The 27894-nt window shown below is 35.4% G+C and overlaps 1 protein-coding gene across 2 annotated transcripts; it reads right to left on the bottom strand.

Annotated features, from left to right (window-relative positions):
• YIPF4 (Yip1 domain family member 4) lies at window positions 1-27753 on the bottom strand. 2 transcript variants are annotated; one of them, XM_077135014.1, is made up of 6 exons: window positions 27414-27753; window positions 14647-14800; window positions 13124-13295; window positions 9560-9637; window positions 4944-5057; window positions 1-2001 (listed from the first exon to the last, which is right to left on the bottom strand). In XM_077135014.1, exons 1-6 carry the CDS (start codon window positions 27490-27492, stop codon window positions 1864-1866), a joined length of 735 nt encoding a protein of 244 aa, XP_076991129.1. In that variant the 5' UTR covers window positions 27493-27753; the 3' UTR covers window positions 1-1863. The 2 variants fall into 2 exon arrangements, with proteins under 2 accessions (XP_076991129.1, XP_076991130.1); XM_077135015.1 differs by lacking the exon at window positions 1-2001 and adding an exon at window positions 2083-2281.
• Between the last annotated feature and the right edge of the window lie 141 nt (window positions 27754-27894).

Genomic DNA, 27894 nt, shown 5'->3' with positions numbered 1-27894 from the left:
AAACCTGGGTTCGATTCCTGGCCCATGCACCACCCTCTGCCCCCCAAAAAACCTGTGAACAAAATTTCCTATAATATACGTATCATACATTTGCTTTTCTGAGTGTGTATGTATAGATACAGAAATACATAAATATAAGGAGACACATTTAAAAAAATTAAGCCATTTTTAATAAAGGTGTCCTAAAATGCCTTGATTTAATGCTGAGTAAAATTTCACCATTGATTCCCAAATTTTTATGGGAAGATCAGAGCGTCAACACTATCAGCATCAAACACAATAATCCATTCTACTAAGCAATGACCTCAGGAACTTCTGAGGCGGAAAAATTGTTTATTTTACAGTTGCTGCTTTTGTTGCCACAGATCCTTCCTTACTACTTCATATTATTTTAGGTTCTATAAATTATCCTCTTCTGGTACTTCTGTTTTCCTAAACCTGTTTTTAAAAAAATCAGTATATGTGATTTTCTAGATAATTCTGACTCACTTTTTCTGCAGCTTAAAATCAGTTATTAGTTTGTTTCCTTTTTGGGGAGGAAGAGAGATGAACTTGATTACTTCTAATTTGTAGGCTTGTTTTAGAGTTGCTGGCCATTTCCTAATGGATAAGGTTGCTAAAAGAATATATACCAAGAGATGGCTATATTATCTTATTAAGAACTGCAGTTAACCCTTCCAGCTGGGACCAGACAGGGTAATACAACAATATGCTATTAGTTCGTAGTAATTTGCTATTTTGCAGATGTAAACAAAGTACTTTCTCTACTTTACAAAATAATATTAATTAAAGGTACAGATAGAGCCTATGAATTATTTGCAGCAAAAATTTCAGTGTTAAAAATTCCTAATATTTCATTAGCAAAAATTGTACATTTGCTAGAGTGTACCTGATACTTGTTAAAATATCAAGTAATAGAGGATAAGTTGTTATAAGACAAAACACACAGCTGGGAAGCATTTTATTTTGTCTACTTCAAATAACATTGTTTTTAAGGGGTCTCTTTCCAGCAATTTTATGATTTAGGAGTACCACTTTAAAAATATTTACTTATGTTATAAATCTTACTGTTTTTCTACATATTAACAGTTTTAATGAATGCCACATATATGATACCTCTTGCCCCCTTGATCAGAAAGATAAACAGAAACTTTAAGTCAGCTCTTTAGACATTCAAAAATGGTTTTAAAAGCACATCCAAACATATCAAATCTATATCAGCGACTATTAACAATAGTTTTAGTTATTAAGAATTCTTAACAAGGAAGTACTGACACAAATATGAGATTTAAAAAATTATATACAATTAAAAAAAATTTAAATTTATAAATAAAAAAGGTTTGTGGCCAAATTAAAGAAAGTTTAAGCATCAGATTTAAAATATCCCTAGTTTCTAGCTATTCAGAAATACATTTTGTGAATAATAATTATTTCATAAATATATACGTATAAATATAAATATATATCTACAGGATCTGTGGTGCAAGAAAGCTCTTCAAAGAAAAAAATTGCACTTTTAGATTAGCAAGATCTTGTCATATTTTGCCCTTCAAGTGAAACAGAATTACCAGTCCAGGTGCTTTTGGCACAAGTTTTTTAGGTGAATATTAACACAATCTTAAGAACACAATCCTTTTATATTTTATTCACTGGAATATGAAGAATCAAACAAAATCTAGAATTGACCAAAAAAACCTCAATTGCTTAATTAAATACAAAAAAACTTAACCTCAAACCTGCCTTTAGAACTGGTACATGTAAAATTTTACCAGCAACAGGTTTTCTCCACCTTCCTCAGCAAGAATTCCCAGCTTACATACAAATGTAACATTGTCTTTTCTACTCATGTATGACTTTTCCAGATCACACCCCGGTATATAAGGACAAAAAATAAATGTATAATAAAAAGATTGGATAAATCAGAAGAGGCTTTTTGGTCTTGAATTCTTCACCCACTAACAATGAAGCAGCACTGTAGGCAGCCCAAAACACACCAAACAGCTTTAAAAAAAAAAAAAAGAAAGAAAGAAAAAGACAAAAGTCAGCATATTAGCAAGTCAAGTAACTTTCTGGATATTATAGAGTAAAAACAAAATTTACAATATTTAAGTCAACCCTGACAATTGTGGTTAAACGGTAAAACTTATTAAGAATGTTAACTTACGAAGAATGTTTGCCCTCGCTCTGCTTCTTCACTTTCGCAATTGTGGCCTTTTCTTATTAAATCTTAACATCTTTTCTTTTCTATGAAATCTTTTCTTTCCTTATCAAATCTTCTCATCTATTAAGATAAGACTTATTCAAGTTTTGCTGAATCAGAATTTCTAAGGGAGGGAAGGGAAGGGTTCTAATACCAGTCTTTTTAACTAATGATTTTTATGATTAGGCAACTTTTGGGAAAACTATTATCGGGCCAAATTGGCTGCTGAAAGCAAATTGATTCAGGCAAGTTAGAAAATTTTCCTGCTTTTCCCTTAAAAAGTACAAAAACAGACTAAGTGAAAATTTTACACAATATTTATTTTGTTAAGTATCACAACAGTTTCCTAGGAAGAGGTGCAAGTAAAGGGTTAAATAATGAGGAAAATATTATATTTTGGTCAAGAGCTTAATTTAATAAAATACACAGTGAGTTTCTAATTATACATATTTAAAATTATTTCCACAGGAAACTTACATAGTACTTTGTTTTGTTTATTTTTATGGTACTTACTGATGCAGTCATCCAAAGCATTTTATAAAACATAAAATGAAGGAAGAACTTCAAGAGTAGATATTAGAGAAACTACGATAAAAACAACCCTGGCATAGAGCAAGGTTTCTCAACCTCATATATAGACATTCTGGGCTTGAGAATTGTTTTGGAGGGCTGTCCTGTGCATTGTAGCATGTTGAGCAGTGTCCCTGGCCTCTAACTACTATATGCTGATAACAGATCTCTTACACTCCACTCTTCTGTAGCACCCCAAATAATTTCCAGGCATTGTCAAATACCCTCTGGGGGGAATATTCATCTCCGGTTGAGAACCACTGGTACAGTATAAAATAAATACAGGCAGACTGATTGTCCTGCGATGTCCAAACTTTCTACCTTGGTTTTGCATTTAAAGAAAAAAAAACTACAAAATTTCAAACACACAGAAATTTCAAAAAAACATATTTTGTTGAATATAAACAAAATTATAATTGAATTGTATTTGTATGTTAATTATGATTAAAACACTTTTCATTATAAATAAATGGCTAAAGATTGATAAAAATTATAGAAATTAATATTAAATAAAGGTAGGGCTTATAAATTAAGTATATTCTGATGCTAGAGTTAACTGATTAGGAGTTTTCCATCATATTTCTCAATAAACCTTTGATTTACATGAGAAACATGCACAATAGTTCATTATAAACAGATTGAACAATTAGGAAAAAAATTGGCAAGGGAAAACATGAAATTTAAAAATTATTTTATCTTGAATTTGAAATGATATGAAAAACAGATTTTTTCCATTTTCTAATAATATATAATGCATAAAGAATATTCAACTTTCAGTTTGAACTGTATGACTAAAATTAGCCAGAGGACAATGAGTAGCCTCACAAGTATTCAAACAGGCTTTAACCCAAGTAAAACACACAGCAGGAAGTGAATCAGAATGATTTGGTAAAGTGGTATGTTCACTAAGGCTGGGATAATTAAATGCCAGCATGGGGCTAGCTGCTGCCCGTAAAACTCCTAAACCAAGTTCCAATAACGAATGGACTGCCAATGTTTTCTTCTTAAAGTTTTAGAGTTAAAATGTTGAGGAAAGCAATATTGGTCTTCTCCATGGTCCCTAAAGTGTAACAGTTCAAACATACAAAGATGTTCTCAAAATATTCTGTAAGAATCTTTGCAATAACAAGAGCTATCATCTGAGTGCCTACTTTGTGCCAAACGCTTAGCATTACACCTCATATATACTTCAAAATTCTCATAACAAACCCTAAAAAGGAAGTAAGATTCCCAGTCTGCAGATGAGCAAACTAAAGGTTAGAAAAGTTAAAACATCTCCTCAAGGTTAGATAGTAAATAAATGGCAATGCAAGGATTTGAATTCAGAACTGACTGGTTCCAAAACCTATGCTCTTTTCAATACTGAATGTTTATATATTAGCCTGCAGTTGTTCAATTATAAAAGGAATCTCTATTTCTTTTATATTAGAATTAGTTAATGAGTTTTAAAGAGACTAAAATCTCATAAAAACTAAATGGTTTGGCTACTTAAAGACAAATTATTTTAGTGGGAAGGCTACGTAATAGTTCTGAAAGTGGCGATCTTAAAAAGTTCTACTAGTTATAAAGAAAAAAATTACATTTACCATGTAATAGACATACATGTGCTAAAGCAGCCATTTATTTTCCAAAATTGCTCAAAATTAATAAATGCTAAAAATATCATTATTTATTATTAACATTTAATGTTATCAGTAAATGTTTAAAATGTGAACATATACTAAGGTAAATCTAACACAGTATAAAGTCCTGATTTCTGTAATCCAGAAGTCAATTTATTAGAACTAAAACAGTAATATTTGATAAGAAACTTACTATTCAAACAGAAGTAACAGCTACTAAACATGCAGTGAAATTTTAAATAAATATCTCCTCCAAAATCCCAGTCAGATGAACTCATGTGATGAACACACAAAAAAATTCAACATTCAAAAAACTCTTTTAATATCTTGATTTTCAATTTGTTTTTCCCCCTAGGCAAAAATTTTAATTTAAAGCAGATTAAACTGGGAAAATCATAAAAACATAATTGGTAAGATCAGTAAGGAAGGTCACTGTGAAAAAATACTACCAACTGTTTGATAAGGTTATAATTATAATATTCTTAGTCACAACTAGTATACTCTTGCCACTACCAAATATATACACTACCTTTTATACACACACTACTTACTTTTATGAGTGTAGAAACCACTTCAAATGATCCAACCACCAAAAGTACAGGGGCTATTACAATGAGAGGAAGTAGTGAATATCCTATAACTCCAAGAACCTGGCCATATGCAACCTGTGAATTTTCAAAACTTTAAGTAAGTATCATAGAAATGAAGATACTCATTTATTTACTAATGCACATAATATATTCTTTGTTATACATATATCAACAAGAGAACTAAGAAGAAATTATAAGTATCATACCTATTATATTTCAAATTATCATATAAAATATATACACTATTCACAAGAACTTTCCTAGATTATCTCACAAAAATATTTTTCCAAGATGACTCTGAGCAAAATTTTTGTTTATATTTTTCAAAATACCTGCTGGAATTTTGTGACTGCACTTCATTTTTGATTAACTTAGAGAAATTTTTACATCTTCAGAATTATCAAGTCTCCCATGTTTTAGGCAGTCTCATCCACCATTACTGCTTCAATTATCATCAGTTTTCTGATGACACCCAAATCTATATTTCCATCCTTTATCTCTCTCTTGAGCTTCAGACTTATATATATATATAAGTATATATATATAATTGTATATATATATATACAATTACCTTCAGAAAATCACTACAATACAATCTGTCACTGCTTCGTTAAATTATAGGAGGATTAAAAGAGACCACAATCTTCTTGTTTAGGTAAAAAAGTCAAGGTAGAGATGCTAGATGTAACAAAGGCAGACAAGATGTAACAAAGGCAGACAAGAAGAGAAGGGTGAGGGGGAAGGAAGAGATTTCAAGAGAAAAATACTTTTTAGTAGCTAGTATGTGCCAAGTTTTGTGATAGGGCTTTACGTGTTACTTCATTTGACTTCATATTACTGATCAAAAATGAAGAAACTGAGTCTCAGACAAAGTGCTTTGCTCAGGAAAGCAAAACTGGAAGGCAACAGAGTTCAAATTAAGATCTAGGTTTAACTGCTATATCAACAGTTCCTAAAATTATAAAAAAATTTAGTTATATCTATTTTCATATAAATGTTAAACCAGGTTTGTATACTATAGGACAAAGATATAAGAACAAATATAATTTTAAGTTTTTGTTAGAATTATTTTATATTTCCATGTGCACAGTGAAAAGGCTTGGTAGATAAATGTTAATTCTAAATGTATTCAAACGTTCTAAGTTAAGAATCAATCATCCATCATCAGAATTTTCCCTTCACCTCAAACAGAAACCGTCTATTCATTACCCATTAGTGGCTCATTCCAATCCCCCCTTCCTAGTCATCTATACTCTACTTTCTGTCTCTATGCATTTGCATATTATGGCTATTTCATTTAAATGGAATCATACAATATCTGTATGCTCTGAAATGTATTGCTTTTTGTATATATTTCTCACAATTAAAATTTTTTTTTAAAAATCCCGATTCTGATACACCTGATACTAGAATTTTAGGTAGCAAATAATGATACTGTGAACATATTGCAGCTCCACTAGTAGTGTAAGTACGAGGGGATGCTAGAATTTCTTTGGTGAAATATATCTCCTTTCAGTATGGGTTTCCTGACTCCCCTCATGGTCCATAATATAGTCTATTAATATCTAAAATCTATTTTCTTTTCTTTGTATGCCTCATAAATCTTGAAATAATGTATTAAAACCAACATTAAGTAGTTAGAATGGGCACAGCTCAAATAGCCCTAAAGAGTGGGGGAAAGATGAAAGGTCAATGCGGAGTTAAACGGAGAAGGTAGGGTTTAACAAACGTGTATGATTACTGATTATATTGATATTATGTCTAGTCTCCGGTATCTAAGAGCAGCTAGAAGTGAAAACCTAAAACTGCGGAAATGTAACCCATACCAAAACTTCGAAATCTGTTGTACAATTAATTGTTGTAATGTACTTTGAAATTAACTGCTTTTTTGTGCATATTGTTATTTTTCACACACACACACAAAATAGTTTTTCTAGCCTCTGGTGTTTTGGAGTTGCTAGAAGGAAAAATCTGAAATAGTGAAATGGTAATCCCTAACAAACTCTGAAATCTGTTCTGTAACTATTTGTTGAAAATCATTGCTTTTCCTCTCTTTTCTTCGTATATATATTTAACAATAAAAATGTTTTTTAAAATAAAAGCAAACAAAAATGCAATGCTAAGTAAATAAAACTATTTTAACAACAAAAATGATGTCAACCGTCCACCACCAGAATTTTCCCATTACCCCAAACAGAAACCCTACATCCATTATGCATTAGCACCCTATTTCATTCCTCTTTCCTGGTAACCTATATTCTACTCTCTGTCTCTATGCATTTACCTATCATGGCTACTTTACTTCAGTGGAATCATACATTATCTGTTCCTTTGTGTCTATTATGGCTAGTTTACTTCAGTGGAATCATACATTATCTGTTCCTTTGTGTCTATTATGGCTAGTTTACTTCAGTGGAATCATACATTATCTGTTCCTTTGTGTCTATTATGGCTAGTTTACTTCAGTGGAATCATACATTATCTGTTCCTTTGTGTCTGACCTATTTCACTCAACATGATGTCTTCAAGGTTCATTCATGTAGTGGCATGTAGCAGGACTTCACTCCTTTTTAAGGCTAAGTGATATTCCATTGTTTATGCATATTACATTTTGTTTATCCATTCATCTGAAGATGAACGGTTAGATTGCTTCCTTTCAAATTTTTGTCATTGTGAATAATACTATTATGAACATAGGTGTACAAGTATCTGTCTGAGTTCCAGGCTTCAGGTATATAAATATCTGTCTGAATTCCAGACTTCAATTCGTTTGGGTATATACTTAGAAATGGGATTGCTGGGTCATAAGGTTGCCTTTATTTAACTTTCTGAATAACTGTCAAACTGTTTTCCACAGTAGCTGTACTATTTTACATATTCACAAACAACATAAAGCATTCCTAATTCTCTGCATCCTTGTCAACACTTATTATTATTTTTTTAATTAGAGGTATTCCTGTGGGTCTGAGGAGGTACTGTCTTTTATATATTCTGCATGAAAAATGGCAAGTACAAAGAAGGCTCTTCTTCTGAACTTCAATGGTTATATTCAATGGAAGAACACTTCTGCGACTGAGTCGTGAATCGAATCAGATGCTTGTTCATGAAACACGTTTTTTTAAGAACTTGCAGACAAATTAAAATTATTTGGTCTTGGGTATTGGCAAATATTTTCTTGAAAAGGAATGAAATGAGTGCATTGCTTCAAGGAAAACAATTGACAGTATTGTAGCAAATGACAAAATCTGAACTTTCAAGCAAAATAAGACTTTTGGAAAATTTGTATACAGCACTATAAACTTGACAGTTTTCCCATAAAGACTTTTCTGAGGAAATAAGTGGTGATATTAATGAATGTGACTTTCTGATATTGTATGTATCAACATCTGCAAAATCTGCATAGCTCAGCAAACCACTGTTCTACAAATGAACATGCATGATGCTATAAAATCACTTGTGGGTTTATTTAATTGTACACTCTCTGTTAGTGAATTTATGGTAGATAAATTATATATCAATTAAGTATTAAAAAATCACGTGTGGGTAAAAAGATTCATTCAAAGTGAATTTTAACAAAACAGTATGAAAGGTTAACTGATATAGTCTTAGATTCCTCACTGCAATACACTTTTAAGAAACTACTACTTCGCAAGTTTTAGTATAGTATAAGAGAAGAATATCCACAAAGATCTGAAAGGCTATTAAAATACACGTCCCTTTCTAAGTACATATCTGTGTGAGGTCATATTTTCTTCATATACTTTAATCAAAACAACATATAACAACAGACTTGAATGTAGAAGCAGATATGAGAATTCAGCTATCTTTTATTAAGGCAGATACTAAAGAAATATGCAAAAATGTAAACATTGCCAGACCTCTCACAATGTTTTTGTTTTGGAATACAGTTAATTTTCTTACAATTGTATTATTTAGGGGGTGCAAGGGTAGTTCAATGCCTGCCATGCAGGAGAGCTGGGATCAATTCCCGGCCTGTGTACTTTCCCCTCAAAAAAAAAATCAACAAATGGTGCTGCAATAATGGGATAGTCACATGGAAAAAGAATGAAATGTGACTCCTACCATACTGCATATAAGAGGAAAAAGGAAAAAACATGTATTACTTTTGGCTTATTGTTATTCTAAAGTGAATAAATATTTAAAATTTTTGTTGTGATCTCTAACATGGTAAACATTGATAAATATAACCCACATAAACAAAGGCTTTTTTTTTTCAACAAAGGCTTTTTTTTTTTCAACAAAGGCTTTTTGAGAACTAGAAATCAGAAAGTTTGAGAACTGTTATAATAGAAAATAAATTATACACTTCACTAAAAAGGTATAAATTACTTGAGGATAGGGATGGGATCTTTGGTTTTTTATTCATTACTCATAACATTATTGAGTAAACAAAATTCTAACATTGAATAAAAGATCATTTTAAAGGAACTAGCATAACTAAAAGCAATTCTGGGATAAGAAACAGTTACAATGAGTATAGCGACTAATGACATTTGCAGTATCAAAAATAAAAGTCAACATTAAAACAAACGCCACTTTCACAGTTAACTACTTACTTCTCCACCAAGAACTCTGGCCAGTAAGAAAATTGTTAGAGAACCAAATATCCAAATGGTTATAATCCACGAGACCACCTTAAAGGGAAAAGAAAAAAGTATTTCATGTAGTCAATTCCTTTGTTCCAAATAAGCTGAATAATTTTCTAGGAATTCAAATCCTTTGCCATATAAGACAGCTTAACAACCTTAATTTCAGGTAATACAGAGGTTATGAGGGCTCCCAGGTATCTTTCCAAACCTTAATAAGAATATAATGTGTAATATAATTTTAAATGCAAAATTGATTTGGCAATGATTAGTTGCCTAAGAAACTTCAGTATTTCAAGATCTAAGATAAAAGATTACTTACTACAAAAAATTAAAAAAGTACAATGTGTTTACTCCCAACACCCTGGTTTACAACATCCTCAAGAATGGGAAGAAAGGAGGAAATATCTAACTTCTCCATATGGAGAATTTCTTATATTCTCAAAAGCAGTTGGGACAACCAAATCAATATGCTGAGCATTCAATCTTAGGGTTCGTCCCTATGAAACTTATTCCTGCCAAGGATAAGCTAAGCCTACTGATAATTATGCCTAAGAGTCACTCCCAGAGAACCTCTTTTGTTGCTCAGGTGTGTCCTCTCTCTAAGCCAACTGAGCAGGTGAACTCACTGCCCTCCCCACCTGTGTGGGGCATGACTCCCAGGGGTGTATATCTCCCTGGCAATGTGGGACAGAAAACCCAGGTTATATAAGCTAGGACCCAGCATCAAGAGATAGAGAAAACCTTTTTGACCAAATGGGGGAAGAGAGAAATGAGACAAAATAAAGTTTCAGTGGCTGAAAGATTCCAAACAGAGTTGAGAGGATATCCTGCAGGTTATTCTTATACATTATATAGATATCCCTTTTTAGTTTATGGTGTATTGGAGTGGCTAGAGGGAAGTACTGAAACTACTGAGCTGTGTTCCAGTAGTCTAGGTTTTTGAAGATGATTGTATAAAGATATAAAGTTTACAATGTGACTGTAATTGTGAAAATCTTGTGTCTGATGCTCGTTATATTCAGGGTACAGACAGATGAATGAAAAATATGGATAAATAAATAACAGGAGAGACAAAGGTTAAAATGAATTGGGTAGAAGGAAACACTAGTGGTCAATGAGAAGGAGGGGTAAGGTGTACGGTATGCATGAGTTTTTCTTTTTTCTTTTATTTCTTTTTCTAGAATGATGCAAATGTTCTAAAAAATGATCATGGTGATAAATACACAACTATGTGATAATATTGTGAGCCACTGATTATACACCATGTATAGAATGTATGTGTGTGAAGATTTCTCAATTTAAAAAAAAAGGAAAATTCATCACTGAATTCGTTACTGAAACAAGTTACCAATCTTCTCTGGAGGTCTTTAAAACTTACATTAGTTACACATTTATCCAAGTAATAGAATACGAAAGACATTTCAGACAACTTTGATTCCTCAGATTTAGAGTAATGATACATGCATATATGTATGTATCCCCTGTCTGCTGGGAGGGTCTAGAAACAATTACATCCCAGTAACAATGTAAGCACAGTTATCAGTCAGATACTGTTTTCTAAACAACATTCCCCAATAAAACAAACTAGGACTCCTTAGAAAAATGGCTCATTCCAGGGCTGGGGCAGGGAAAATACAAGAAAAGCCTGGAACACCCTGTGTGGTCAAAACGTAAGGAGGTGCTCAAAAAAAGAATGGGGGCATGTCAAAAGGACACAGAAGACAACTTGAGGGAGGTTCCAATGGCTAAAGCTAGAACAATGTGAAAAATAAAATAAAGGATAAGCGTATCGAACTACAACCCAGTTAATAAAATAAATAAATGAGTCCATTCTGATATAAATAACTGAATAATTAAATAATGAGAAAGAAGGGATAGCTGTTCCTCAGAGAAGAGTATCAATTAAATGAGGGAAATAGAAAATAACTATTCAGCAAACACTATACTATACTATAGAAGTAACTGCTGCTTGCAAGATCCATCAATGGATGCTAAGATTAGTGGACTAAAGTTTAACAAGAATCAAGAGACCTGCATAGTTGCAAAGTACCTTCATAATGTATTTATTAATCACAAAGGGGAAAATAGCGACTTTACAGGGGAGGAATGAATTGGGTAGTACCACTTCATAAGCTAACTAAGCTAACTGATCAAGGTTAACATCACTAGTAATAAGGCATAACTGCTATCGCATACTCCTTGATAGTATGCACAAAGAAGGGCATGTTACTTCTGTAGTATTCATATAAAAAATTTCAGAACCTCCATCCAGTCATGAGAATATATCAGATAAATCCAAATTGAATGACATTCTATGGGGACAGTAGACAGATAAAATGAGAGGTGTCCTACATGGAGGACTGGTAGTGGATAGGTGGCCAGAGTCCTTCATCTTCTTTAATGGTCCCTGGAACAGTTCTGAAAGAATACCTACTATAATCTCTTAGAGTAAATACTAATAGAACTAGCGTAATGCTGTATGAATACAGACTGAGAAATCATACTTCCAAAGGTTCCCTGCATTACACTGAAAAAAGGCACCCTCAAGAAGTCCATGTCCTTATCCCTGGAATCTGGTAATATGTTACATTATACAGCTAAAAAGAGTTCACAGATGTAATTAAGTTAAGGATCTTGAGATAGGGAGTTTATCTTGTATTATCCAGATATACCCTAAGAGTAATCATAAATCTCCTTATAAAAGGCAGGCAAAGGGCAATCTGACTATAGTAGTGAAGGTGATATGATGATAGAAGCGGAGATTAGACTGATGAAGCCAAGGAATGCCAGCAACCTCTAGATGTGGAAGAGGCAAGAAACAGTTTCTGCCCCAAAATTTCCAAAGAAACCAGCTCTGCTGACAAGTTGATTTTAACTCCTAAGACTCATTTTGGACTTACAACCTCCAGAAATTTATGCTAATTTGTTATGCAGCAACAGGAAACTAATACATTTCTAAACTGCTCATAGTAAAGAGCTATTTTTTATTCCCTAGCCTTAAACTAAGGATAGGGGAGTGATAGGTATTTTGATGATCAAGAAAAAAGCCCTGAGACTAGGACAAAGTGGTTAATATCAGAAACAGTATAAAAACAAATACTAACGGGACCCTTGTTATCATTTATTAAAAATGCTTATTTTTGAAAAAACAGAATTAAAAATGAATAAAAGATAGCAACATGATTATGAGTACTGTGTTTCAACCTCTTCATTTCTTAGGGAATTCAAAAAGGGCATGGGTAGCCAGGACTGGTCACTTCCGGTCAGCTGGGAGTAGATCCATTTATTTACCCCAGGTATGTGATATAAATATTAACATTTTCTATGTGAATGATGATGTGAAAAAAGCACAGCTCTAAAATATTCCCTACTTATATAATTATAAACAGCTTTTGAAATAAGCAAATAAGAAATACTGGGTAAAGGTAAAGCATTTTTCACATACAAGGTATCAGTAGTTATTGTTTGGCCACATTTAATTTTTAAACATCTTAGAATATTCGTAATTTGTGAAAAATAAAACATACTTACCCTAAATTGTCCATATAACGATATCATGGAAAAGAAAAGAACAACAGCCAGAGGACCCCAAAAGTCAGGATTGTCCCTCACCACTTGTCTATTAAAACCAAGCGATGGCATTGGCATCAAAACACAACGGATTTTGTAGTAAATATCCTTTAGGTCAATATCCAGTTCCTCCCTATAATAAAAAAATATAAGTTCTCAAGAATCAAACCTCTAACTATTGAGACAGTTGCAAAATAATTTAAGTATAAATATGCCAGTATAGTCTCTACAGGTCTAAAAAAAAAACAAAATTTCTGCCCTTAAGCATCATATTTTACTGTTACCAAGGTGAACATTTTTCAATTTTTCCATATTTCTAAAGTTGAGATTCATTTCATGATCACCAGTGTCTTAAAATTGTGGTTAACCTAGAGTGAAGCCAAGTGGTTCCAAAATATCCCTTTTCCTTAGCCAGTCTCCTGGAACCCTTACCAATATGAGACAATTTTAAATAAAATTCTCTGCTTGACACTGAATAAATGATACAAGTTTTCATGGATCAACTAATACCTCTGCCTATAACCGATTTATTTTTCTTCAATAAAGTTGGATAAACCAATGAGTTAGCTGCCTGAATTAATCAGTATATAAATTCTGATTGTAAATTCAAAGCTGTTTTTCCATATATACTGTTGGGATTTGCTTCATTGTTTGGAAATTTTTTTCTTCAGTGCCAGCTGAAACAAGCAAACTTTTTGGCTGTCCTGTTCTGGGTGGTAGGTTATTTATCACTTACCCTTACATTGAAGATATAGCCCTTCAATGTCCTGGCTTAGGCACCTATCTTAGTGATATGTAAAATATCATACTTCTGCATCTTATAATTCATGGTGTCTTGGATTTGAGGACATATGGTTCATTAACATTAAGAAACATGGGATATTTCAGCATTTGCTCTACCAATAATTACTACAAAGAATAACTTGATAATGCCTTAATTTTACAAAGCTATAGGTTCTTCTTTCCAAAACTGTTAACTTCTTTACATTTTTTTCCAGATGATACACAATTACTTCAAAAATTTCAAGTACTATGAAGACACTGAATGTCTCCCAATAATCTCACTCCCAATGGTAGCTCTAGAATTTTTATTTAGGAGTGATTTTAGATTGGCAATATTCTTAGAAGTTTTAATTTGTCTCAAACCTGAGTTTGAACAGCAAGCATCCAAGTACCCCGTTTTTAAATTTAAATTGCTTGTTTACTTGACAGCTGATAGAACCAGATAAGCCATAATAGTTTGGTGTGTACTTGTATGTATGTTTGTGATATAAGATTACTGTTTTTTTAAATTTTGCCACACAGTAGGTTATAAAATATTCTCATAAATATTTAAAGGTTTTTATTAGTGGTAAAATTAAAATGGCTGTAGGTTTTCACCAAAAAGTCTAAGGTTTTCCATACTTTTCTTTAACATGAAGGAATATAATCATACCACAATCTAGCTATAATAACCAAAATAACACATTATTATTTTTACATACAAGAGTGGCTTGTTATCTTCAGGGTCATCATCTTCAACTTCCAAAAGCCAGCCATACCCTCTTTGTCTCAGAAATGTTGTAGCTGTAGATTCTTTGATAAAATCTCCACCAAGGTTTAATTTCACATCTGGGGATGCTATTGAACCACTGAGATCTTTGGAGAAAAGAGGACAAAATTGTAAGTCAAGGTAAAATATGTGAATCTTTACTAAAGTGAGCATATATTCAACTAAGAAAATTATGATTGAAGATCTCTATGAATATCTGCTATTTCATAAAATTCTCAATTTTTATATTTGATAGGTATCAAAAAACCATCCATGATTTTACAAACAAGAAAATGAAAGAGGCAAAAAGACATATGAAAGGTTTCATAGCTAATTAGCTAGACTGGTACCAGACTCCGAACATAACATGAACTCTAAAATTTAAATTGAATATATATACACAGATACACAGTATACATATAAAGCATAAATGACATCATTTTGTTTTCCCTTCATTATTATACACATTAAACACCTCAGAACACAATAATTGTACAAATCCTTTTTAAAGGCGTTACATATGTATATATTATAAATCACTAGATATAATTTATTTGTGAAAGGAAAACCAGGTAATTTTTTTCTACTTTTTCATGGACTTATTCATATATTCTTTTGTTTAAATTATTAAATATCTATGCTAAGTGCTTCATATATTAATGCTTAATTTTGGATAAATGTGACTAGCAAAGAGGTCTCTACTACTTAATCTAACTTTTCTTTACATAATCATATCATTTAGAATAATGGCAACAGCAAACCAGAACACTCTAACACAGATCCTCCTATCTGGAGATCTTTTATAGCTTTCATAAAAGAAGAAGAGAAGAGACTACGTTTTTCATATACAGTATAAAGAAGAGCTTAATTTGTACATTATTCTAAATTCCAGATTAGCTTTTAAGAACTGCCACTAAAATTTTAGCTTAAAGTTTAATGAGTGTCTCAATTATGATTCACATCCTGGGTCTGGCAGTGACAACTCCTGCGATTAATTACACTAAAGTTTGCCTTCTGAAGTTAAATTTTAGCTTAGCTACTAATTAATTCAACAAATCATTTATGCTTTCTAGACTTCAATTTCCTATTCAAAGTTCCATCCAGGTTTAAGTTAACTCAGCTAGAGATAAAAGACAAGTATGTTAGAATTTCACTAGCCTTCCCTAATTAAAGTTTAAAAATAACCCGTCAATGGTAATTGCCATAGAATTTTGTGGCCACATTTCCTTACTTGTGATTGAACTATTTTCTCAAAATTACTGACTGTATCTTTTTCTTAATCTAAATTGAAAAGGAAAGAATTATGATTTAACTAAAATTCCATTTCTAACAGGTTCAAGAGTGCTTTTTCTTGATTTTACAAGAGGGTGATTAAGATCTGGAAGTCATTAGGAGAGCAGTGGCATTAAAGGTCTTGGAATTAGGAGACAGGAAAGGACCTTAAGGACTGTTTTCTGGCCTCTGGTAAAGCCTGCACTTAAAGTGGCCAGTTAAGATCCTAAGGGGTTTCTTTCATAAATTACACTTCATCTAAATAAAAATATATATATAAATTATAAGGAATATAGTATTAAAGAATTATATATGCTTAGCAATTTGTCATGGCATGGATGGTAGAACCCCAAAAAGGCACTTAACTTAGAAACTTTGTAGCATTTTCCATCCCACGCAAAGTAGGAATTTATAATGGACAAATGTAAGAACACCAGCAACAGCAATTTGACACCTCCCCCAGTACGCACAAAAAAAAATTAGGCGTGAATGGAAAAAGCAACAGGAAAGTAAAAAAAAAAAAATTAGTAGTCGAGTATGTTAGTAAGTTAACAAGTAAAGAATAATGTCAGAGAACACGGATAAAGTATCAAAATCACTCCAGAAGCAAGGATGGCTTAAACTAAATAGAATAAGGACCAGGTGGTCAGCTCTAAGATGGGTGCCCAAAATCGTGAAACACTAATTTTGAATTATTCCTTTCTATTATATTACACTATATATAATATACTATACATAATACTGAGCTGGTTTGAAAGGATGTATGTCCCCTAAAAAAGCCAAGTTTTAATCTAAATCCCATTTCATAAAGGCAGAATAATCCCTATTCAATACTGCATGCTTGAAACTTTAATTAGATCATCTCCCTGGAGACGTGATTTAATCAAGAGTGGTTGTTAAGCTGGATTAGGTGATGACATGCCTCCATTCATTTGGGTGGATCTTGATAAGTTTCTGGAACCCAACAAAAGAGGCAACATATTAGAGAATGAAAGAGATTGGGAGAGAGCAGAGAATGCGGCAGCACCACGAAGCAGAGAATCCACCAGCCAGCGACCTTTGGAGATGAAGAAGGAAAATGCCTCCCAGGGAGCTTCATGAAACAGGAAGCCAGGAGAAGAAGCTAGCAGATGATGCCGTGCTTGCACTGTTGCCCTACCAGATGAGAGAGTAACCCCGACTGTGTTCACGATGTGCCTTTCCAGATGAGAGAGAAACTCTGTGTTCGCCATGTGCCTTCTCAGCTGAGAGAGAAACCCTGAACTTCACTGGCCTTCTTGAACCAAGGTATCTTTCCCTAGATGCCTTTGATTGGACATTTCTATAGACTTGTTATAATTGGGGCATTTTCTTGGCCTTAGAACTGTAAACTAGCAACTTATTAAATTCCCCCTTTTAAAAGCCATTCTGTTTCTGGTATATTGCATTCTAGCAGCTAGCAAACTAGAACAGATTTTGGTACTAGAGAAGAGGGGTGCTGCTGCTGCAGTTTGCAAATACCAAACATATTGCAACGGCTTTTTAAATGGATAAAGGGAAGAATCTGGAGGAGTTGTGTGGAGCTTGATAAAGAAGGCCTAAAATGCTTTGAAGAAACTGCTGGTAGAAATGTGGACACTAAAAACACTTCTAATAAAGCCTTAGACAGAAATAAGGTGTGTGTTATTATAGGCTGGAAGGAAGACGAGCCTTGTTTTAAAATGGCAGATAATCTGGCAAAATTGACTAGTGGCTTTGGCTGGAAGGCTGATTTTAAAAGCCATGAACTTGGATATTTAGCAGAAGAGATCTCCAAATTAAACGTCAAAAGTGCAGCCTGGTTTCTCCTCACAGCCTACAGTGAAATGTGACAGGAAAGAGATAAGCTGAGAACTGAACTCTTGGGTACTAAGAAAGCAGAAATTGATGTTCTGGAAAATTCTGGGTTTCCAGGAAGGGAGACTCAAAAAAATGGTGCCCCATGTGAGAATTTGGCCAAATGTGAAATCAGTCAGCCATTTCAGAGAAAGCCAGGATTGGACATGGAGTTATCCAGGAAGGATCTGTGGAAACTCCTTATGCCTGATGGGCATGATCCAAGGCTACTTCATAGAAAGCCAATGAGAGTGCTGTGGGACCTGTATAACAGAGCCGCTGCCAGTCAGGGCTGAGAGGGACAGAGAAGGGAGACACTGGAGGGAAAAATAACTTCAGAGGCAATGCCATGGAGGCTGGGGTCCGGAGTCAAGAAGCCTCAGGTCAGACAAGCAGACCCACCCAAGCACATGGAGAGGGGGAGTTTGCCCCTAAGGCAAAGGATGGGCCTTCCACCTTGTCTCAGCGGAAGAGTTATGCTGCCTCAGGCCTTGGAGAAAGTAAAGCACATTCCTTGGGGTTTGGGGAGAGACTGGCTGCCACCACATGGAGGGGTTGAGTGTGTGCCCCGAAGATGGCAGAGAGCCTGGGTGCAGCCCCGATACCCGGAGAGGGTGGAGCTGAGAAAAAGGTGGTCTCTCCAATGTTCCACAAGGTTGCATTCAAAGAGAGGCAAGCCACTGTGCAGGCCCTTGGAACAGGTGGGACTGCCGCTTTCTAAATCCCTGAGGATGAATGACTCTCAGACTTTGAAATCTAATGGACTTTGCTATGCAGGTTTTCAAAACTGCTTGGGTCCTGTTACCTCTGTGTTCCTTCCTCCCTACAGAAATGTGTATATGTATCCTATGAATATTCCTCCTTTGTTTGTTGGCAGCAAATAACTTGTTTAGAGTTTTTATAGGTCCAGTGCCAGAGGATAATTTTGCCTTAGGACAGACCATCCTTGTAATTAACTTTGAGATTTTTCTGGTTTTAACTTGTTTTGTATTTGTAATGTTACTGAAATGGTTTAAGGTTCTTTGGTATTGTTATGGAATGAATGTATTTTGTATATAGGGAAAACATGCCTTTTTTAGGGTCCAGAGGGTGGAATGTGCTGGTTTGAAAGGATGTATGCCCCCTAGAAAAGCCAAGTTTTAATCTAAATCCCATTTCATAAAGGCAGAATAATCCCTACTCAATACTGTATGTTTGAAACTTTAATTAGATCATCTCCCTGGAGATAAGATTTAATCAAGAGTGGTTGTTAAACTGGATTAGGTGAAGACACGTCTCCACCCATTTGGGTGGGTCTTGATAAATTTCTGGAGTCTTGTAAAAGAGGAAACATTTTGGAGAATGAAAGAGATTCAGAGAGAGCAGAGAATGCTGTAGCACCACGAAGCAGAGAGTCCACTAGCCAGTGACCTTTGGAGATGAAGAAGGAAAATGCCTCCCCGGGAGCTTCATGAAACAGGAAGCCAGCAGAAGAAGGTAGCAGATGACGCTGTGTTCTCCATGTGCCCTTCCAGATGAGAGAGGAACCCTGACTGTGTTCACCATGTGCCTTTCCAGATGAGAGAGGAACCCGACTGTGTTCACCATGTGCTTTTCCAGATGAGAGAGGAACCCGACTGTGTTCACCATGTGCCTTTCCAGATGAGAGAGGAACCCCCGACTGTGTTCACCATGTGCCTTTCCAGATGAGAGAGAAACTCTGATTGTGTTTGCCATGTGCCTTCTCAGCTGAGAGAGAAACCCTGAACTTCACTGGCCTTCTTGAACCAAGGTATCTTTCCCTGGATGCCTTTGATTGGACATTTCTATAGACTTGTAATTGGGACATTTTCTTGGCCTTAGAACTGTAAACTAGCAACTTATTAAATTCCCTTTTTTAAAAGCCATTCCGTTTCTGGTATATTGCATTCTGGCTGGTAGCAAACTAGAACAAATATTCTTATCATTTCCTAAATAAAAACAATGTAGAAATAACAATAAGTATAAGTGGATTTAAAAGAAAATTGAATCTTTGAATAATATCATACTGCAAAAGGAAATTTCAGAAATGTTTCCCCTACTGTTTTGGGCTGGGAGAATGGATAATACCAGTAAGTTTCAAGTCTTACTTGAAGCCACCTGGAAGAACTGCAGAACAAAATTTTAAAGTATTTTTCCCTTCCTTTTGTAACTGAGAAATTAGGACTTAAGGGATGATTATGGATGCCGAATCATTATATACACATTCCTTTTTGCTTTCTGATATATTGGAGTACACAAAGGGAAATAACCTGTAATCTCCAAATTGTTATCCAACTGCCTTGATCTCTTGTATAGTCTATATTGTGCCCTTCTGAGTGTAAAAACCTTGTGACTGGGTGGGCCACAGTGGCTCAGCAAGTAAGAGTGCTTGCCTGCCATGCCCGAGGACCCCGGTTCGAGTCCCGGTGCCTGTCCATGTAAAAAAACAAAACAAACAAACAAAAAAACCTTGTGACTGACCCTCACCTATATTCATTTTAACCGGTTTTTCAACTTTGGAGTCTTACAATCACTAGCACTATTCCTAATGTTTATTAATGAAGGATCATGGGTCAGCCCAGAACTAGTCCACCTCAAGTCGAAAGTTAACTTGATAATCAAAGCCAGATCTAACCAACGTGGGCCTGCCTGACATGCATAGTAGTCTAGATTTTAATCTGTAAGTCACCTATACCTAATGTATACTAAAAATCATGCCCATCATCATATTAGGGCCACCATTTTCTTACATACATTCTGTGACTAACCATGTAATTAATCTGGCTATGCTCACTAATTAAATCACCTCTAATCACATAATGCGGGACCACTACTCTCATTATCCTAAAACCTAGCCATCTTTTAATACTATAAATGTATCAGAATTACTGTAGTTCGGAGAAACAGAGTTTGAGGCCAACAGGCCACCTGATCTCCTGCTTCACACCTAGCAATAAACTTTTTCTCTCTTTGAAACCCCATTGTCTCAGGAGTCGCTCATTTGAGCACATTAGGCAAAAGAATCTACCGCCTTTGCCCAGTAACACTTTCAACACAAATTTATGACCATACAAGTGACGCTTTCTCCGAGTCTTTGGCTCAGTCTAAGAACTTCACTTTGAAAGAAAAAGAACTTTGTCAGTACAGTCAGACACTCAGGATGAGATTTACTGATAAGTCCTTATACAAGATCTAGATTTCTGTGACAAGTGTATCTACAACAAACAATGAGCATTCTGTTAAACCTTTAAACTTCTAACATAGATGAACAAGCCTTTTTTTATGTAGTAAGCAATAAGAGGAAGGACAAATATCATCTTTTTTCATTGAAAATGAAAATCCATGAGTGCTTATCTTAAACCTAACCCAGATTTGGGTATATATGCTACAAAAAAAATAAAAGCACATTTTAACATTGAAGAGGTGAATTTCATTTTTCACTTTAGTTATTAGAATAACACTTCAATATACATATAGGCCCATAAAAGAGATGAACAAACAGACCTACCCATATAGGACCTTGATCATGTCACTAAATAAGAAAATATTTTTCAAAGTTTTGAATAAAATTGTCTTAGATTCTTTTATTCAGATAATTTGGTTATGGTTTCTGTAGCTTTACTATTCAACACTGTCAGTAAACTCCATATTGTAAATAATATTAATTAAAATCAAATACAACCTATATTTAAATGAAATCTCTGGAGTCTACTTTTAGAAAAATTAAATCTCATTTTGACGTACGCCAGTTATTTAACAGAAATTGTTTGCCTTATGAATCTTTTTTTAACTTTTCATTCTGAAATAATTATAGATTCAGAGGAAGTTATAAAAACAGAGAGGCTGCATGTACTCTTCACCTACTTTTCCTCAATGATTCACATTTTACATAAACCAGGACATTGACAATACACAGACTTTATTCAGATTTCATCCATTTTTCATGCACTCATTTAAGTATCTGTAATCATTCTATGCAATTTTACCAGATGTGTAGATGTGCGTAATGCCTCCTGAGTTTTTTAATTTATAAAAAGAAAGATTAGTCAAAAAGTCATTTTTGTTTTCAAATAGGGGTTAAAAACTTTTCTTGTACACATGATATACTATATATCATATTTAACTAGCATATTATATAGAAGATATTTCTATAAGACCTATACGCATGCAATTAAAAAAATTAAGGAGGAAACTTTTTAAAAGGAAAAACTAAATATTCCTCTACAAAATTCCTCTAAAAATCCCCCTAGATTTTTTTAATTGCATGCATATAGGTCTTTTCAGAAATATCTTCTATATAATATGCTAGTTAATATGATATCTTGTATTACAGGTGATATACTTTCTGTGTGCGTTTGTATGGCGGGGAGTAACTCACAGAAAGGGTCAATGAAAAGTTTGGCCATGATAAACAGATAAAGAGCAAATTATTCTTTACTCAAAAGAGCACTAACAATTATTATTGGCTTACTATATCTATAACTTTTTGATTATTCTATTGTACTGTAAGCTGTAGATATTATATTTTTATGTAGGGGTTCCATGAGACCCCCAGGGTAAAAAGATTAAGGAAGGTGAACCTTGAATTGTAATACAAGGAGCTAGTCCTCTTCTCTACACTTACACAACCAATTATCAGCTTAATATTTCCTCTTAGACATCTATAAGGTTTCCAAAACTCAATTATTTCAAAACTGAATTTTTTATAATCTAAAGTCTTCTTCCAGTTTCTTATTTTAGTGTTTGACACTACTATTCTTCTAGCTATGTCATAAGCTTGACAGTTTCACTGCATGCCCTTCTCCCCCAATCCACCACTAAATCCTGTCAATTTTACCTCTAAATGTCTTTTGAACCTGTCTACTTTTCTCCTTTCTACCATCAGCACTAAGCTAGTTCAAGCTATTATCTCCTATGAACACGACTATAAGGCCTACTAACTGCTCTCTCTTCCTTCCAATCATTATCTTCAAAAATTATACCCAGAACAATTTTTTTTCTAACACAAATCTTTCACTCTCCTGTCTAGAATTCTTCAGTGGCCTCCCAATGCTTTTCAGCTCAACTCCAAGAATCTACAGGCCCTAGCTACTTCTCCAGACTCATTTTATGCCCTTCTCCTCACCCAGAGGAGATCCTATGTTCTAGACACACTAAACCTATCAGTGCCTTAAATGGACCAGGATCGTTTTTGCCACAGCAGCTTTGTACTGGCTGTTTCCTCGAACCTACATAATTTAATGACATCCATTCTTCAGTTTTCAGATATTCTTGCTAAAGGAAAATTTTTTTGATCTCCCAGACAAGATGGGGTCCTTTTATGGTTTCTTGGCTTTTTTCTTCATACCATTTATCACTGTTTATTATTACATATTTGTGTGGTTACTTAACATCTGTAAGCTCTATGAAGGCAGGGACTCTATTTTTTGTTGTTTTATTCTGTTTTGACCATTATATCCCTAGTACTTATGACAGTGCCTGGTATATAACAGGCTATCAATAAATGCATGTTGAATGAATAAATGAAGAAGTGACATTAGAGGCTTTTAATAAAGCAAGTAGAAAAAATTAGATTTGTATTTTAGAAACACTCTGCTGCACTAACAGGTGCCTGATTTAGGAAGGAAAGATGGGAGAAGGGAATCCTTTCAGGAGGCAATATAAAGAATGTAGATGAGAAATGGTACGGACTTGCATAAAGGCAATGTCAGTGAAGAGAGAATAAATTATATAGTTATTCTGGAAGTATTCTGAAACAATTTGATGACCACCTGAATGTAAGAGAGAAAATGGAGGCAAGTTTCTGACATTTGGCAACAGATCTTTATTGCAAAACTTAGAGCATTTTCATTTTTATCTTCCTCATTTGCAACACTGTATCAATTATTCCATCAGCAAATATTTGTGGACTACGGAATTCTATAACACCCTAAGAGTGATATAAAGAAGTAAGATTCTTCAAGTTTAAAGTCTAATTGATGGAATATTACTCAGCCATAAAAAGGGATGAAATACTGATTCATGCTACAACATGGATGAACCTTGAAAACAATATGCTAAACGAAAGAAGCCAAATACAAAGGCCATCTAATGTATAATCTCATTTATATGAAATGTCCAGAATAGGCAAATCCATGCAGAGAGAAAGTAGATTAGTGGTTGCCAGAGGCTGGGAGTAGGGTGAAACAGAGAGTGACTATTAATGGGTTATGGGGTTACATTTTGGAGTGATGAAAATGTTTTAGAATTAGACAGTGGTAATGAGTGTGCAACTTTGTGAATAAATTAAAAATTACTGAAATATTCATTTTAAAATGATATTTATCGTAGATGGATTATACCTCAATTAAAAATCTGATGATTTGTAATATAAAACACTACCAGAAACAAAAAAAAAAACTAACCAAAAACTGCAAACTCTTCTTAGGTAAATGTCAATGAATATTGCTGATTGATCATAGGTACCATAAGAGTAAAGAGGCCTGAGCAATCAGAATAGTAGTCAGAAATGCTATGCAAAAGTAGAATCTAAACTTAAAGCCACGAGGGGTGGCTGGAAAGGTAGAGAAGGAATGGGAAGTCATTCTAAGGAAAAGGCATGGACAAAGGCACAGAAGCCCAAGGCCTATGATACAGATTAATATTCATTTCCAGAAGTTGTAGAAGATAGGCGGGGACAAACTGTAAGAATGTAAATTTCAGGCAAAAAACGCCCAAACTTGTCTTTATTTTATAAGTAAGTGTTTCTTTATGCATGTTCTGTGGAATCTGGTCCCCATGAGATAGATGATCTCCATAAAGGCTTCTGAAGTTTGGAAAACTCTGCATACCAGAACCCTTAATATTCAGAACAAATATTAGCATATTAAAGGTCTGAGATTTCTACATTAAGGAAACTGGTTTAACTTTGCTTAACCTATTATTTACCAAAACTTATTTCACATGGAACCACTACTCCTCTGGGAAATATTGCTAAAGATACTGCCATAGATGACAGGAAGCCAAGTGCAGTCCCAGCAGAGCGGTAGGGATGTTGAGGAAATAAGAAATAACAGGGACAATTAAGCTGTGAAAATAAGGAAAGAGGGAAGTAGTACAGTTGATTAAAGATTTTTCCAATTAGGAGGGAACCTCTGTGTGATGATGATGGTATAGAAATGGGAGAAACAGAGGAGAGACAGAAGATGCTAGAGAGAAAAATAGAAAAAAGAAAGTCTCCAAAGGAGGAGAATGGATTAAAAGTACTAGTAGAGGTTTATCTTAGGAAAGGAAGAAAAAAACCTTTCCTTTAAGATTTGAAGGAAAGATGAATGTTTCAGTATAGATACCAAGTATTTAAAGGTAGAAAAAAATGAGGATGGGAGAACGACTATTGGGTGGCTTACATCATCTTTCTTGCTTGCTTGCCTCTTTTCATGTTCTTTCCTATTGCTTGTTGAATTTCTGTTGAAATTCTTACTGGAGTCCTTTATAAAAAGGTAAAACACAGGGGGGACAAAAAGGCCCCAGAGAAGCTAAAAGAGACAGAAGCTAAAAGGGAGAAACATGCAGAAGTTCAGAGAGGAAGACACTGAAGCCAGAAGCTCTTAGAAGCAACTAAACCAGGGAGAAGGACCGAAACCCGGGAGAGAAGGACCAGCAGACGCTACCATGTACCTTCCCACTTGACAGAGAGGTTCCAGAATGCCAGCAGACTTTCTTTGAGAAGATATCATCCTGCTGATGCTTTAATTTGGACATTTTCATGGCCTCAGAACTGTAAACTTGAAAGCTAATCAATACCCATTTTCAAAAGCCAGTCCATTTCAGGTATATATTTCAACCAGTTTAACAAACTAAAACAATCACTTAACTATCAGATTCAGTACTAAGTGCCTTATGTTCACAAAATACTTAAGCCTTTTTGTGTACAAGAAAACTGAGGTTAAGAGAGAACAAGTAATTTGCTCAAGATCATATAGATAGTAACTGGTAAGGCCAGGATGCAAACTCAGACTCAACCCTGCTCCAGATACAGGACTCAGTACAGAAAAATGCAATGAAGTGGGAATCATGGTTTAGTGGAAAGAAACTAGAGGAGATAAAAGACTAGCTCTTAATTCCAGAGGTGAAATTACTGAACCTCTCTAGGCCTTGGTTTCTTTACAAACTATAGGAATAAAGTTCATCAGGACTCTTATCAAATGAGTTATGCACTATAATACTCTTTAAATTTAAACTGTAGGATGATGTATTTATGAGGGTATTATACATTCACATGGTCTAGGAAACCTTGGAGCAAATACAGAGAAGTATATTAATAAACCCTATAGATTTTATTTATTTTAGGTCTCTTGGTTTAATATACAAAGTCACTGGGTTAGCTAGTTACATTATTCTGTCAGATTCTTAGGTGTATTCAACTAAGGTAACTCCTCAGGGTTGGGAGATTATGAAAAAAATATATATATATACACACACATAAGTTTCAGGAAACATCAGGTTCTGGCTTTCATTGACAACCTTCTTTTAATGTTTTAATTAAAGTTGATACCTTCCGCTAAGCACTTTATCCTACCAAATACAAACAAACAATATTATGAGTATTCACCAAATACTCACAAGAAGTTTAAAAGAAATGTGTTAGCTATGTTCCTTTTAATAAATGAAAATTTTATTTCACATTTAAATTATAATCAAAACGACTGCACTTTAAAAAAAACAACCCTGTTCACAAAGCAAAACGGAGAAAAAAGGAAAACAGGCTAAATGAATGAATGCTCTATGAAATCAGATTTCTGAGGAAAACCTAGGTGGTCTCTGGGCTGAAAACTCAATCGCTAAGTACAATGAACTTTTTCCTATCGGGCAGTTAAAGGGCCCCTGTAAAATAACTGGTGGTCCAATTCGAATAAAAGTAAAATTTGAAAAGGACTAGGAGAGAAAGATCCAGGCAACAAGGAAGTGCGCTAAGGAACTGAAATGAGAAGGAAAATAGATTTCCCTGTTCTATAGGAAAATCTCTCTAGCACAGTTTCTTCTCAAAACAGTACAAGGAACTCTTCAGAGGTAATTGGGGACACCCAGCTGGATTACGAGAAATGTCCAGTCCAGGTCCACCTCTCTGAGCACTGCGGTCAAACACTACACAATGGTAGGAAACTGGGACCTAGGCAGCCTATCTCATTCAATCAAAAGCAGGAGCTTCTCCAGGAAAGTCTGTATTTGCAGACTTTCCCTATCTCACCGCAGTTTAAAAAAAAAAAAATCACCTACTGATCAGTAACGCTTCTGGCGTGTTCTCACTCTGACACCTCCCCTTTTCCGGCAGCAGCAAGCCCAGAACTAAAACCCGAGGGCTCCGCAGGTCCCGTGGAGGTGACAAAGCCACCCCGAAGAGCCCACCACCCGCCGCGGCGGGGAAGGCCAGGATCTGGCCGAGTAACCTGACGCCCGAGGAAAGCGTCCCCGCGGCGGCGCGGCAGGTCCGGCGGGCGCCCACGGCTGGGGTCGCCCGCCCGCACCGGGCCGCGGCCGCCTCGGCCCCGCACAGACCCCACCGCGTCGGGCCCCGGCGCCACCCGGGGCGACGGAACCTCCTGGGGCTCGTCTCACCTTCTGCGTCTGCTGAGGAGACAAAGGTGAAGTCCCCGTTAGCGGGGGAATAGGCCGGGGGCGGGCCGGGCGGCTGCATCTCGCAGCCCCTCAGAGCCGGCGGCGGCGGCGGAGGAGGAGCAGGAGGCCGAGACTGGGCCCAGGCCCCGAGGAGGCCGCGGCTCGGAACCGCACGCTCGGCCTACGGCTGCGGCCTGCGGGCCGGGACGTGCAGGGCTGGACCGAGGCAGGAGAGGAGCGCACTGCGCCGCCAGGCTACCCCCGAGACTGCCCCACCAAGTCCCCTCGGTGGCGACCGCCCAAGCACCACGACGCCGGCGCTGTGACAGCACCATAACAGTGATAGGGCCGCTTGGATTGGCTCTTTGTACTGTGCGCTCCCATTGGCTCGCGGAGGGAGGCTGTGATTGGCTGTTCATGTTGTGGATTCCGGAAGTTTACCCGGGACAGGAATTTCACTTCCAACTTGTGGAACACGCAG

Source organism: Tamandua tetradactyla, chromosome 17 (assembly GCF_023851605.1).
Source record: "Tamandua tetradactyla isolate mTamTet1 chromosome 17, mTamTet1.pri, whole genome shotgun sequence".
Classification (NCBI taxonomy): domain Eukaryota; kingdom Metazoa; phylum Chordata; class Mammalia; order Pilosa; family Myrmecophagidae; genus Tamandua; species Tamandua tetradactyla.
This window is presented reverse-complemented; position numbering and strand designations above follow the sequence as displayed.